Source organism: Salmo trutta, chromosome 31, assembly GCF_901001165.1.
Source record: "Salmo trutta chromosome 31, fSalTru1.1, whole genome shotgun sequence".
Classification (NCBI taxonomy): domain Eukaryota; kingdom Metazoa; phylum Chordata; class Actinopteri; order Salmoniformes; family Salmonidae; genus Salmo; species Salmo trutta.
Genome location: NC_042987.1, coordinates 44,709,927 through 44,723,083, shown reverse-complemented (window position 1 = coordinate 44,723,083; position 13,157 = coordinate 44,709,927). Strand labels below are relative to the sequence as shown.

Below are 13,157 nucleotides of genomic sequence, written 5' to 3'. Positions count from 1 at the left end.
TAGTAGTTGTAGTAGTAGTAGATTTAGCAGCAGCAGTAGTAGTAGATGTTGCAGCAGCAGTAGTAGAAGATGTGGCAGCAGTAGTGGTAGTAGTAGTAATACAAACAGTAGTGGTAGTTAAGATGGCATTGGAGAAGAGTGTCTTTTGTTCGTTAATTTGCATTATTTTTGTACATAATGTTGCCACTACTCTTATGACCGAAAATAACTTCTGGACATCAGGACTGCGATTACTCACCACGGACTGGCAGAATCCTTTTTTTCCTTTAACGATCCTGACGAGCCGGACGTGAATGATATACTGCTCTCCCGGGAACAGACCCAGATCCCCGTGATTTTCATGAAGAGAAGGCGGAGAAAAAGGGGCCAAACGGCGGGCTGCCTTCTGAGAATTTGTAGGCGATTGAATAAACCACCACTTCTTTCCATTCTGCTAGCAAATGTGCAATCTTTGGAAAGTAAAATAGACGACCTACGCGGAAAATTAAACTACCAACGGGACATTCAAAACTGTAACATCTTATACTTCACGGAGTCATGGCTGAACGACGACTATATCAACATACAGCTGGCTGGTTATACGATGTACCGGCAGGATAGAACAGCGGTGTCAGGTAAGACAAGGGGCTGCGGACTATGTATTTTGTAAATAACAGCTGATGCACGATATCTAAGGAAGATTCTAGCTATTGCTCGCCTGAGGTAGAGTTTCTTATGATAAGCTGTAGACCACACCATCTACCAAGAGAGTTTTCATCTGTATTTTTCTCGTAGCTTTTTACATGCCACCACAGACTGAAGCTGGCACTAAGACCGCATTGAATGAGTTGTATTCCGCCATAAGCAAACAAAAAAACGCTCACCCAGAGGCGGCGCTCCTAGGAGCCGGGGACATTAATGCAGGAAACTTACATTTGTTTTACCTCATTTCTATCAGCATGTTAAATGTGCAACCAGAAGGAAATAACCCCGGACCACATTTACTCCACACACAGAGACGCATACAAAGCTCTCCCTCACCCTCCATTTGGCAAATCTGACCATAATTCTATCCTCCTGATTCCTGCTTACAAGCAAAAATTAAAACAGGAAGCACCAGTGACTCGATCAATAAAAAGTGGTCAGATGAAGTAGTAGTAGTAGTTGCAGCAGCAGTAGTAGCAGTAGTAGTAGTAGTAGATGTAGCAGCAGTAGTAGCAGTTGTATTAGATGTAGCAGCAGTAGTAGTATATGTAGCAGTAGAAGTAGATGTAGTAGCAGTATTAGTAGATGTAGTAGTGTTAGTAGTAGAAGATGTAGCAGCAGAAGTTGTAGTGGTAGATGTAGCAGCAGTATTACAAGTATTAATAGCATTAGTAGTTGTAGTAGTAGTTGTAGTAGCAGCAGTAGTAGATGTAGCAGCAGTAGTAGATGTAGCAGCAGTAGCAGTAGTAGTAGTAGTAGTAGTAGTAGCAGTAGATGTAGCAGCAGTAGTAGCAGTAGTAGTAGCAGTAGCAGTAGATGTAGCAGCAGTAGTAGTGGTAGTATATGTAGTAGCAGTAGCAGTAGTAGCAGTAGTAGTAGCAGTAGTAGCAGTAGCAGTAGTAGTAGTAGTAGTAGCAGTAGTAGTAGCAGTAGCAGTAGCAGTAGCAGCAGTAGTAGTGGTAGTATATGTAGTAGCAGTAGTAGATGTAGCATTAGTAGTACTAGTAGTAATAGCAGCAGTAGTAGTACTTGTAGTAGTAGCAGTAGTAGTATATGTAGCAGCAGTATTACTAGTATTAATAGCATTAGTAGTTGTAGCAGCAGTAGTAGATGTAGCAGCAGTAGCAGTAGTAGTGGTAGTGGTAGTGGTAGTGGTGGTAGTAGTAGTAGTAGTAGTAGATGTAGCATCAGAAGTAGATGTAGCATTAGTAGTACTAGTTGTAGTAGAAGCAGTAGTAGTATATGTAGCAGCAGTATTACTAGTATTAATAGCATTAGTAGTTGTAGCAGCAGTAGTAGATGTAGCAGCAGTAGCAGTAGTAGTGGTAGTGGTAGTGGTAGTGGTGGTAGTAGTAGTAGTAGTAGATGTAGCATCAGAAGTAGATGTAGCATTAGTAGTACTAGTTGTAGCAGTAGTAGTATATGTAGCAGCAGTATGACTAGTATTAATAGCATTAGTAGTTGTAGCAGCAGTAGTAGCAGTAGTAGCATTAGTAGTACTAGTTGTAGTAGCAGCAGCAGTAGTAGCAGTAGTAGTAGCAACAATAGTAGTAGCAGTAGTAGCAGCAGTAATATTAGCAGCAGCAGTAATAGTAGATGTATCAGTAGTAGCAATAGTAGATGTAGCATCAGTAGTATATGTAGTATTAGTTGTACTAGTAGTAATAGCAGCAGTAGTAGTAGTAGTAGTAGTAATATTAGTAGTTGTAATAGTAGTAGCAGTAGTCGCAGCAGTAGTAGTTGCAGCAGTTGTAGCAGCAGTATTAGCAGTAGTAGTAGTAATAGCAGCAGTAGTAGCAGTAGTAGCAGCGGTAGTAGAAGCATCAGTAGTAGTAATTGTATCCGCAGTAGTAGTAACAGTATCAATCAATCAATCAAATGTATTTATAAAGCCCTTTTTTTATCAGCCGATGTCACAAAGTGCTATACAGTAACCCAGCCTAAAACCCTAAACAGCAAGCAATGCAGGTGTAGAAGCACAGTACCAGTAGCTACCAGCAGGGTTAGGGTGTCAAGGGTCAGGATCAGGCTTATGGCTGTGTACCTGGCCAGAGCTTTGGCAGCTTTCCTGGCCTGGACGTCTCTCCTGATCAGGATGGTCTCCAGGTTGGTTGGACTGGGTATGAACCCCACCACTCCATCTTCTTTCACCGGACGCCCAAGCCACCAGTCACTATTAAACTTCTGTTCAGACAAGGCAGGCAGGGAACTGGATTTATTATTATTAATAATAATAATAATACATGGGACTTATTTAGCGCTTTTCATGGACCCAAATGTGCTTTACAAGTGTTAAAAAAAAACAGGAATCAAAACAAAACATCGGACTAAACAAGACATGAATAAAGAGAGGAGTGGGCTCAGAGAAGGGAAGGAGTGTGATGCATCCCCATAACCATCATCATTATTATCATCATCATCACTATCATAGAGTTAGGGGTTAAGGGTTACACTCTAACCTCTTTGACGTGTAGAAAGTCTCTGGCCTCAAAGGTGACAGCCTGGCCTGGAACTGGGATGTTGTCATCGTCTGCCGGTATGTAATAGAAGTTACACCGCACAGCAAACGCCACAGGCTTGTACTGGTTAAACAGAGAAAACAGATGTACTGGTAACAGCGAAGACAACAGACTTGTACTGGTAACAGCGAAGACAACAGACTTGCACCGGTAACACAGAGAAGACAACAGACTCGTCCTGGTAACAGAGAAGACAACAGAATTGCACTGGCAACACAGGGAAGACAACAGACTTGTCCTGGTGTGGGAAGACAACAGACAAGTACTGGTAACGGAGAAGACAACAGACTTGCACTGGTAACATAGAGAAGAGAGAACATGGGGAGGCAGCCTGGTCTCTGAGTAGACGTAACATAATCAAATGTAAATCAGGTATATTCAAATTAGTATGATATGTTACATTTGATATGGTTACATAACATATACCTTTATTAATAAAAAAGGGAAAGAATGGTGGTTGGTCGGGGGGATGGGTGGGCGAATAAGGTGAACATCTAGCAACCCAAAGATTGCGTATTTGAGTTTCATCATGGAAACCTTTAGCATTTTAGCTAATTTAGCTAATAACTGTTCAACTAGTTACACATTTTTAGCTACTTTCCAAGTACTTAGCATGTTAGCTAACCCTTCCCCTAACACTGAACTTAAACCTTTTAGCTAACCCTTCCCCTAACCTTAGCCCTTTAACCTAACTCCTAAACTTAAACTTAACTCCTAGCCAAGCTAACGTTAGCCAGCTAGCTAACATTAGACTAAACAAATTGTAATTCAAAACATAGCATACATTTTGCAAATACGTAACATACTGTAGGTTTTGCAATTCGCAAAATATCATACGAATGGATAATGGACATCCACAAATTAATACATAGAATACCAGATTTAGTGCCACAGATTTACGTACAGAATAATATGAAATGCTCTGAGACCAAGTAAGGAAGGAGATAGAAACAAGGGATCGAGGTAGTTAGATTGGGGCCTACCTTGGCCTTCTCCAACTGGACCTGGGCATTCCTCTCCTCATGACCATCTAAGTCCCTTAGGGTCTGGAGAGAGAAAGGGAGTCAGAGTTAGAGTTAGACTTGGGATGCTTTAGTTTGTAATGATGAGTTGATGTAGAATTAGACTTGGGCCTCTAGTTTCTGTTGATTATGTGACGTAGAATTAGACTTGGACCTCTTTAGTTTCTGATGATTATGTGACGTAGAATTAGACTTGGGCTGCTGTAGTCTGTAATGTTGGTGTAATGGAGAATTAGACTTGGGCTGCTGTAGTCTGTAATGTTGGTGTAATGGAGAATTAGACTTGGGCCGCTTTAGTTTGTAATGATGATGTAGTATTAGACTTGGGCCTCTTTAGTTTGTAATGATGATGTAGAATTAGACTTGGGTCTCTTTAGTTTGTAATGATGATGTAGAATTAGACTTGGGCCTCTTTAGTTTGTGATGATGATATAGAATTAGACTTGGGCCTCTTTAGTTTGGGATGATGATGTAGAATTAGACTTGGGCCTCTTTAGTTTGTATTGATGATGTGATGTAGAATTAGAATGATCCTTTTTTAGTTTGTAATGATGATGTAATTTTGACTTGGGCTGCTTTAGTTTGTAATGATGGTGTTATTTATATTGTGGATAAAGAGTTTCCTGTCTAACAGAACTCAGAGGGTGTTCTTTAATGGAAGCCTTTCCAACATAATCCAGGAAGAATCAGGAATTCCCCAGGGAAGCTGTCTAGGCCCATTACTTTTTTCAAACTTTACTAATGACATGCCTCTGGCTTTGAGTAAAGTTTCTATGTATGCGGATGAATCAACTCTACACATGTCAGCTACTACAGCAACTGAAATGACTGCAACATTTACCAAAGAGTTGCAGTTAGTATTTCTAAAACTAAAAGCATTGTATTTGGGACAAATCATTCACTAAACCCTAAACCTCAACTAAATATTGTAATAAACAATGTGGAAATTGATCAAGTTGAAATGACTAAACTGCTTGCAGTAACACTACTGTAAGTCGCTCTGGATAAGAGCGTCTGCTAAATGACTAAAATGTAAATGTAAATGTAGATTGTAAACTGTCATGGTCAAAACATATTGATACAACAGTAGCTAAGATGGGGAGAAGTCTGTCCATAAAAAAGCGCTGCTCTGCCTTCTTAACAGCACTGTCAACAAGGCAGGTCCTACAGGCCCTAGTTTTGTAGCACCTGGACTACTGTTCAGTTGTGTGGTCAGGTGCCACAAAAAAGGACTCAGGAAAGTTGCAATTGTCTCAGAACAGGGCAGCACGGCTGGCCCTTGGATGTACACAGAGAACTAATATTAATAATATGCATGTCAATCTCTCCTGGCTGAAAGTGGAGGAGAGATTGACTTCATCACTACTTGTTTTTATGAGAGGTATTGACATGTTGAATACACCGAGCTGTCTGTCTAAACTACTGGCACACAGCTCAGACACCCATTCATACCCCACAAGACATGTCACCAGAGGTCTGTTTAAACTACTGGCACACAGCTCAGACACCCATCCATACCCCACAAGACATGCCACAAGAGGTCGCTTCACAGTCCCCAAGTCCAGAACAGACTATGGGAGGAGCACAGTACTACATAGAGCCATGACTACATGGAACTCTATTCCACATCAGGTAACTGATGCAGCAGTAAAATTAGATTTAAAAAACAGATAAAAAACATCTTATCGAACAGCAGGGGCTGTGAAGTAACACAATCATAAGTACAGACGCATGCATGCCCACACGATAACATGCGCACTATACACACATGTACACATGGAATTTGCACCTTAGATATGTAGAGTATTTGCGTGAGGACACATAATGTGTTGTGAAATTTGTGAATGTATTGTTATGTTTTTAAAATTGCATGAACTGCCTTAATTTTGCTGGACCCCAGGAAGAGTAATGGGGATCCATAATAAATACAACTACAAATGTAGAATTCAACTTGGGACGCTTTAGTGTGTAATGATGATGTAGAATTCAACTTGGGACGCTTTAGTTTGGAATGATGATGTGATGTAGAATTAGACTTGGGCCTCTTTAGTTTGAAATGATAATATAATGTCGAATTATACTTGGGCCTCTTTAGTTTGAAATTATAATATAATGTAGTATTAGACTTGGGCCTCTTTAGTTTGAAATGATGATGTAGTATTAGACTTGGGTCTCTTTAGTTTGAAATTATAATATAATGTAGAATTAGACTTGGGCCTCTTTAGTTTGAAATGATAATATAATGTAGTATTAGACTTGGGCCTCTTTAGTTTGAAATGATAATATAATGCAGAATTAGACTTGGGCCTCTTTAGTTTGAAATTATAATATAATGTAGTATTAGACTTGGGCCTCTTTAGTTTGAAATGATGATGTAGTATTAGACTTGGGCCACTTTAGTTTGAAATGATAATATAATGTAGAATTAGACTTGGGCCTCTTTAGTTTGAAATTATAATATCATGTAGAATTAGACTTGGGCCTCTTTAGTTTGAAATGATAATATAATGTAGAATTAGACTTGGGCCTCTTTAGTTTGAAATAATAATATAATGTAGAATTAGACTTGGGCCTCTTTAGTTTGAAATTATAATATAATGTAGTATTAGACTTGGGCCACTTTAGTTTGGATTGATGATGTAGTATTAGACTTGGGAGGCTTTAGTTTGAAATGATGATGTAGAATTAGACTTGGACCTCTTTAGTTTGTAATGATGATGTGATTTAAAGTTAGACTAGGGCCTCTTCAGTTTCTAATCAGGATGTAGAATTAGATTTGTGCCGCTTTAGATTGTAATGGAGTTAAAGTTAGGCTGCTTTACTGTACAGAGTTTCTGTGATGTCACTGGGTTATTGCCTGGATTCAATGCGATCTCGCTTGTGGACAATGCAAGTTTTAAAGGCAATGTTATCACTTGTGGACAATGCTGTTTTTAAAGGCAATGTTACCACTTGTTGTCAGTGCAGCTTTTAAAGGCATTGCTACCTCTTGTAGACACTGCAGGTTTTAAAGGCAATGTTACCACTTGTTGTCAGTGCAGGTTTTAAAGGCAATGCTACCTCTTGTTGTCAGCGCAGGTTTTAAAGGCAACGTTAGCTCGTTCGCATTCAAGGTAAACTCTGCAGATTATGACTTAATTGGAAATACATTTTAATTGTCAAACGCTGTATAACGCAATCTAATGCAGTCCTGATTGAATCCCAGCCCATGTGTTGAGGCAGTGGGCAGGTTTGCTATCTTCCATTTAGAATACATAGTTGTCAATCTGTTCAAATTCACTTTTTCATCATAGCTCAATGTTAATCTGACCGTTACAATTGTTCTCATCATTGTTGCCTCTCTCGCTCCACTGTTATAACTGTTCTTCACTTCCCTGTCTTTCCTTTCTTCTGCTAGAATGTTCTAGATACCTTGCTCCATTTCTGCTAGAAAAGAGGAGTCATCTCTGTCTAAAGCCCAGTCAACCCTAACCGCTAAGAGGATTGCCCTATTCAGGTTAATAGAATCAGCCTGTAGCCTGCAATAGAACACAGTAGTCTGTATACAACACATTAGACTGGCCTGTAGACTGTAATACAACAAAGTAGACTGGCCTGTAGACTGTAATACAAAACAGTAGACTGTAGACTGCAATACAACAAAGTAGACTGTAGACTGCAATAAAACACAGTAAACTGTAGACTGCAATACAACACTGTAGACTGGCCTGTAGACTGTAATACAACACTGTAGACTGGCCTGTAGACTGTAATACAACACTGTAGACTGGCCTGTAGACTGTAATACAACACTGTAGACTGGCCTGTAGACTGTAATACAACAGAGTAGACTGTCCTGTAGACTGTAATACAACACTGTAGACTGGCCTGTAGACTGTAATACAACACAGTTTCCCAGCCTTTAGATTGCAATATAACACAGTAAGCTGTAGACTGCAATACAACACTGGAACAGCCCTGTAGAATGTACAGTATTGGCAGAGCTGGCATTTGTCACATAAGAAATTTGAGATGCAGTTTGATAAAGCCAACAAATCTGCAATTGTCTCCATTAATCTACCAACATCAGAAACTCTTTAGTCCCTCTGGCCGACACTTGTTGGTATCCACTCAGTCCTCCTCCCAGTAACCCTAACCCCTAACCCTGTGTTTCAGATAGACCCAGTCCTCCTCCCAGTAACCCTAACCCCTAACCCTGTGTTTCAGATAGACCAGTCCTCCTCCCAGTAACCCCTAACCCTGTGTTTCAGATAGACCAGTCCTCTTCCCAGTAACCCTAACCCCTAACCCTGTGTTCCAGATAGACCAGTCCTCCTCCCAGTAACACTAACCCCTAACCCTGTGTTTCAGATAGACCCAGTCCTCCTCCCAGTAACCCTAACCCCTAACCCTGTGTTTCAGATAGACCAGTCCTCCTCCCAGTAACCCTAACCCCTAACCCTGTGTTTCAGATAGACCAGTCCTCCTCCCAGTAACACTAACCCCTAACCCTGTGTTTCAGATAGACCAGTCCTCTTCCCAGTAACCCTAACCCTGTGTTTCAGATAGACCAGTCCTCCTCCCAGTAACCCTAACCCTGTGTTTCAGATAGACCAGTCCTCCTCCCAGTAACCCTGACCCCTAACCCTGTGTTTTAGATAGACCAGTCCTCCTCCCAGTAACCCTAACCCTGTGTTTCAGATAGACACAGTCCTCCTCCCAGTAACCCTAACCCTGTGTTTCAGATAGACCAGTCCTCCTCCCAGTAACCCTAACCCTGTGTTCCAGATAGACCAGTCCTCCTCCCAGTAACCCCTAACCCTGTGTTTCAGATAGACCAGTCCTCCTCCCAGTAACCCTAACCCTGTGTTCCAGATAGAACAGTCCTCCTCCCAGTAACCCTAACCCTGTGTTTCAGATAGACCAGTCCTCCTCCCAGTAACCCTAACCCTGTGTTTCAGATAGACCAGTCCTCCTCCCAGTAACACTAACCCCTAACCCTGTGTTTCAGATAGACCAGTCCTCCTCCCAGTAACACTAACCCCTAACCCTGTGTTTCAGATAGACCAGTCCTCCTCCCAGTAACCCTAACCCTGTGTTTCAGATAGACCCAGTCCTCCTCCCAGTAACCCTAACCCCTAACCCTGTGTTTCAGATAGACCAGTCCTCCTCCCAGTAACCCTAACCCTGTGTTTCAGATAGACCAGTCCTCCTCCCAGTAACCCTAACCCTGTGTTTCAGATAGACCAGTCCTCCTCCCAGTAACACTAACCCCTAACCCTGTGTTTCAGATAGACCCAGACCTCCTCCCAGTAACCCTAACCCCTAACCCTGTGTTTCAGATAGACCAGTCCTCCTCCCAGTAACCCTAACCCCTAACCCTGTGTTTCAGATAGACCCAGTCCTCCTCCCAGTAACCCTAACCCCTAACCCTGTGTTTCAGATAGACCAGTCCTCCTCCCTGTAACCCTAACCCTGTGTTTCAGATAGACCAGTCCTCCTCCCAGTAACCCTAACCCCTAACCCTGTGTTTCAGATAGACCCAGTCCTCCTCCCAGTAACCCCTAACCCTGTGTTTCAGATAGACCAGTCCTCCTCCCAGTAACCCTAACCCTGTGTTTCAGATAGACCAGTCCTCCTCCCAGTAACCCTAACCCTGTGTTTCAGATAGACCAGTCCTCCTCCCAGTAACCCTAACCCCTAACCCTGTGTTTCAGATAGACCCAGTCCTCCTCCCTGTAACCCTAACCCTGTGTTTCAGATAGACCAGTCCTCCTCCCAGTAACCCTAACCCCTAACCCTGTGTTTCAGATAGACCAGTCCTCCTCCCAGTAACCCTAACCCTGTGTTTCAGATAGACCAGTCCTCCTCCCAGTAACCCTGACCCCTAACCTTGTGTTCCAGATAGACCCAGTCCTCCTCCCAGTAACCCTAACCCCTAACCCTGTGTTTCAGATAGACCAGTCCTCCTCCCAGTAACCCTAACCCCTAACCCTGTGTTTCAGATAGACCCAGTCCTCCTCCCAGTAACCCTAACCCTGTGTTTCAGATAGACCAGTCCTCCTCCCAGTAACCCTAACCCCTAACCCTGTGTTTCAGATAGACCAGTCCTCCTCCCAGTAACCCTAACCCCTAACCCTGTGTTTCAGATAGACCAGTCCTCCTCCCAGTAAACCTAACCCTGTGTTTCAGATAGACCCAGTCCTCCTCCCAGTACCCCTAACCCTGTGTTTCAGATAGACCCAGTCCTCCTCCCTGTAACCCTAACCCTGTGTTTCAGATAGACCCAGTCCTCCTCCCAGTAACCCTAACCCTGTGTTTCAGATAGACCCAGTCCCCCTGTGTGTTTCAGAGCAGCCATGCAGAAAGGACTCACACAGAGATGAAGGGATTAACAGTCAACACAACAGATGGTACATTATCCTATTCTTTCCTGTACACACACACACACAAACCGCTAAACACTTTACCTTTTTCTTTGGTGGCATGTTAGTCTGTTGTAGGTGAGATATCCGTTGGTTTCCCTGACAGCTTTAGTCCAAACAAGGACCCATATATCACAAAACAAACTCCTTCTTTACAAACTACTGTTGCGCAATGTATCCAAAGAAGCTGTTGTTTGATAGAAGCATAACATTCATAGCAGATTCCTGAGAGAAGAGCCCTTTGTATAACCAAGGGCAGAATCCAAACCCCTGGTGAAGTGCAGCATGGCTGAGGATTCAGAGCTGAGTGGTGTGAATGACTTCAATAAGCCTCTTTATCAGCTAGCCTGTATTAACAGACAGTGTAGTCACCCCTCCAGAGCCTTGGTGGAATTAAAGGCTTAGTCCTCAGAGAGACATCTGTTGCTTCCTCTGTACAGCATACTGTTCTATGGAACTGAGGTATAGGAATGGGGTATAGGGCTGGAGCTGGGGTATAGGACTGGGGTATAGGACTGGGGTAAAGGACTGGAGCTGGGGTATAGTACTGGAGATGGGGTATAGGGCTGGAGCTGGGGTTCAGGGCTGGGGATTAGGACTGGAGCTGGAGTATAGGGCTGGAGCTGGGGTATAGGGCTGGGGTATAGGACTGGAGATGGGGTTCAGGGCTGGGGGTTAGGACTGGAGCTGGAGTATAGGGCTGGAGCTGGGGTATAGGGCTGGAGCTGGGGTATAGGAGCTGGAGTATAGGACTGGGGTATAGGACTGGAGCTGGGGTATAGTACTGGAGATGGGGTATAGGGCTGGAGCTGGGGTTCAGGGCTGGGGATTAGGACTGGAGCTGGAGTATAGGGCTGGAGCTGGGGTATAGGGCTGGGGTATAGGACTGGAGCTGGGGTTCAGGGCTGGGGGTTAGGACTGGAGCTGGGGTATAGGGCTGGGGTATAGGACTGGAGCTGGGGATTAGGACTGGAGCTGGGGTATAGGGCTGGAGCTGGGGTATAGGACTGGGATTAGGACTGGAGCTGGGGTATAGGGCTGGAGCTGGGGTATAGGGCTGGAGCTGGGGTATAGGGCTGGAGCTGGGGTATAGGACTGGGATTAGGACTGGAGCTGGGGTATAGGGCTGGAGCTGGGGTATAGGGCTGGAGCTGGGGTATAGGGCTGGGGTATAGGACTGGAGCTGGGGTTCAGGGCTGGGGGTTAGGACTGGAGCTGGAGTATAGGGCTGGGGTATAGGGCTGGAGCTGGGGTATAGTGCTGGGGATTAGGACTGGAGCTGGGGTTCAGGGCTGGGGGTTAGGACTGGAGCTGGAGTATAGGACTGGAACTGACGTATAGGGCTGGGGTATAGGGCTGGGGCATAGGGCTGGGGCATATGGCTGGGGTATGGGGCTGGGGCATATGGCTGGGGTATGGGGCTGGGGCATAGGGCTGGGGCATATGGCTGGGGTATGGGGCTGGGGCATATGGCTGGGGTATGGGGCTGGGGCATAGGGCTGGGGCATAGGGCTGGGGTATAGGACTGGTGCTGGGGTATAGGGCTGGGGTATTGGACTGGAGCTGGGATATAGGGCTGGGGATGAGGTATAGGACTGGAGCTGGGTTTAGGACTGGGACTGGTGCATAGGGCTGGGGTATAGGACTGAAGCTGGGCTATATGGCTGGTGTGTGGGGTGTAGGTTTGGGGTATTGGGCTGGGGTAGAGAGCTGGGTAAAAGGACTGAAGCTGGGTGACAGGGTTAGGGTTAGGGTTAGGGTTAGGGTTAGGGTTAGGGTTAGGGTTGGCGGAGATGTTTGTGGGCTATACTCGGCCTTGTCTTCGGACGGTAAGTTGGTGGTTGTAGACATTCCTCTAGTGGTGTGGGGGCTGTGCTTTGGCAAAGTGGGTGGGGTTATATCCTGCCTGTTTGGCCCTGTCCGGGGGTATCATCGGATGGGGCCACAGTGTCTTCTGATCCCTCCTGTCTCAGCCTCCAGTATTTATGCTGCAGTAGTTTATGTGTCGGGGGGCTAGGGTCAGTCTGTTACATCTGGAGTATTCTCTTGTCTTATCCGGTGTCCTGTGTGAATTTAAATATGCTCTCTCTAATTCTCTCTTTCTCTCTTTCTTTCTTCCTCTCGGAGGACCTGAGCCCTAGGACCATGCCTCAGGACTACCTGGCATGATGACTCCTTGCTGTCCCCAGTCCACCTGGCCATGCTGCTGCTCCAGTTTCAACTGTTCTGCCTGCGGCTATGGAACCCTGACCTGTTCACCGGACGTGCTTGTTGCACCCTCGACAACTACTGTGATTATTATTATTTGACCATGCTGGTCATTTATGAACATTTTAACATCTTGACCATGTTCTGTTATAATATCCACCCGGCACAGCCAGAAGAGGACTGGCCACCCCTCATAGCCTGGTTCCTCTCTAGGTTTCTTCCTAGGTTTTTGGCCTTTCTAGGGAGTTTTTCCTAGGGAGTTATTCCTAGCCACCGTGCTTCTTTCACATGCATTGCTTGCTGTTTGGGGTTTTAGGCTG

The 13,157-nt window shown here is 44.5% G+C and overlaps 1 protein-coding gene across 1 annotated transcript in view; it reads right to left on the bottom strand.

Moving 5' to 3' along the window:
• cacnb2b (calcium channel, voltage-dependent, beta 2b) overlaps nucleotides 1-12,072 on the bottom strand; it is a 108,448-nt gene extending 96,376 nt beyond the window's left edge. Inside the window, exons 1-4 of the mRNA XM_029724702.1 lie at nucleotides 11,965-12,072; nucleotides 4,187-4,249; nucleotides 3,144-3,266; nucleotides 2,764-2,868 (exon numbers count right to left, since the gene is read on the bottom strand). Coding sequence (XP_029580562.1) covers nucleotides 2,764-2,868; nucleotides 3,144-3,266; nucleotides 4,187-4,249; nucleotides 11,965-12,072 — 399 coding nt within the window. The remainder of the gene's footprint in view (nucleotides 1-2,763; nucleotides 2,869-3,143; nucleotides 3,267-4,186; nucleotides 4,250-11,964) is intronic.
• Between the last annotated feature and the right edge of the window lie 1,085 nt (nucleotides 12,073-13,157).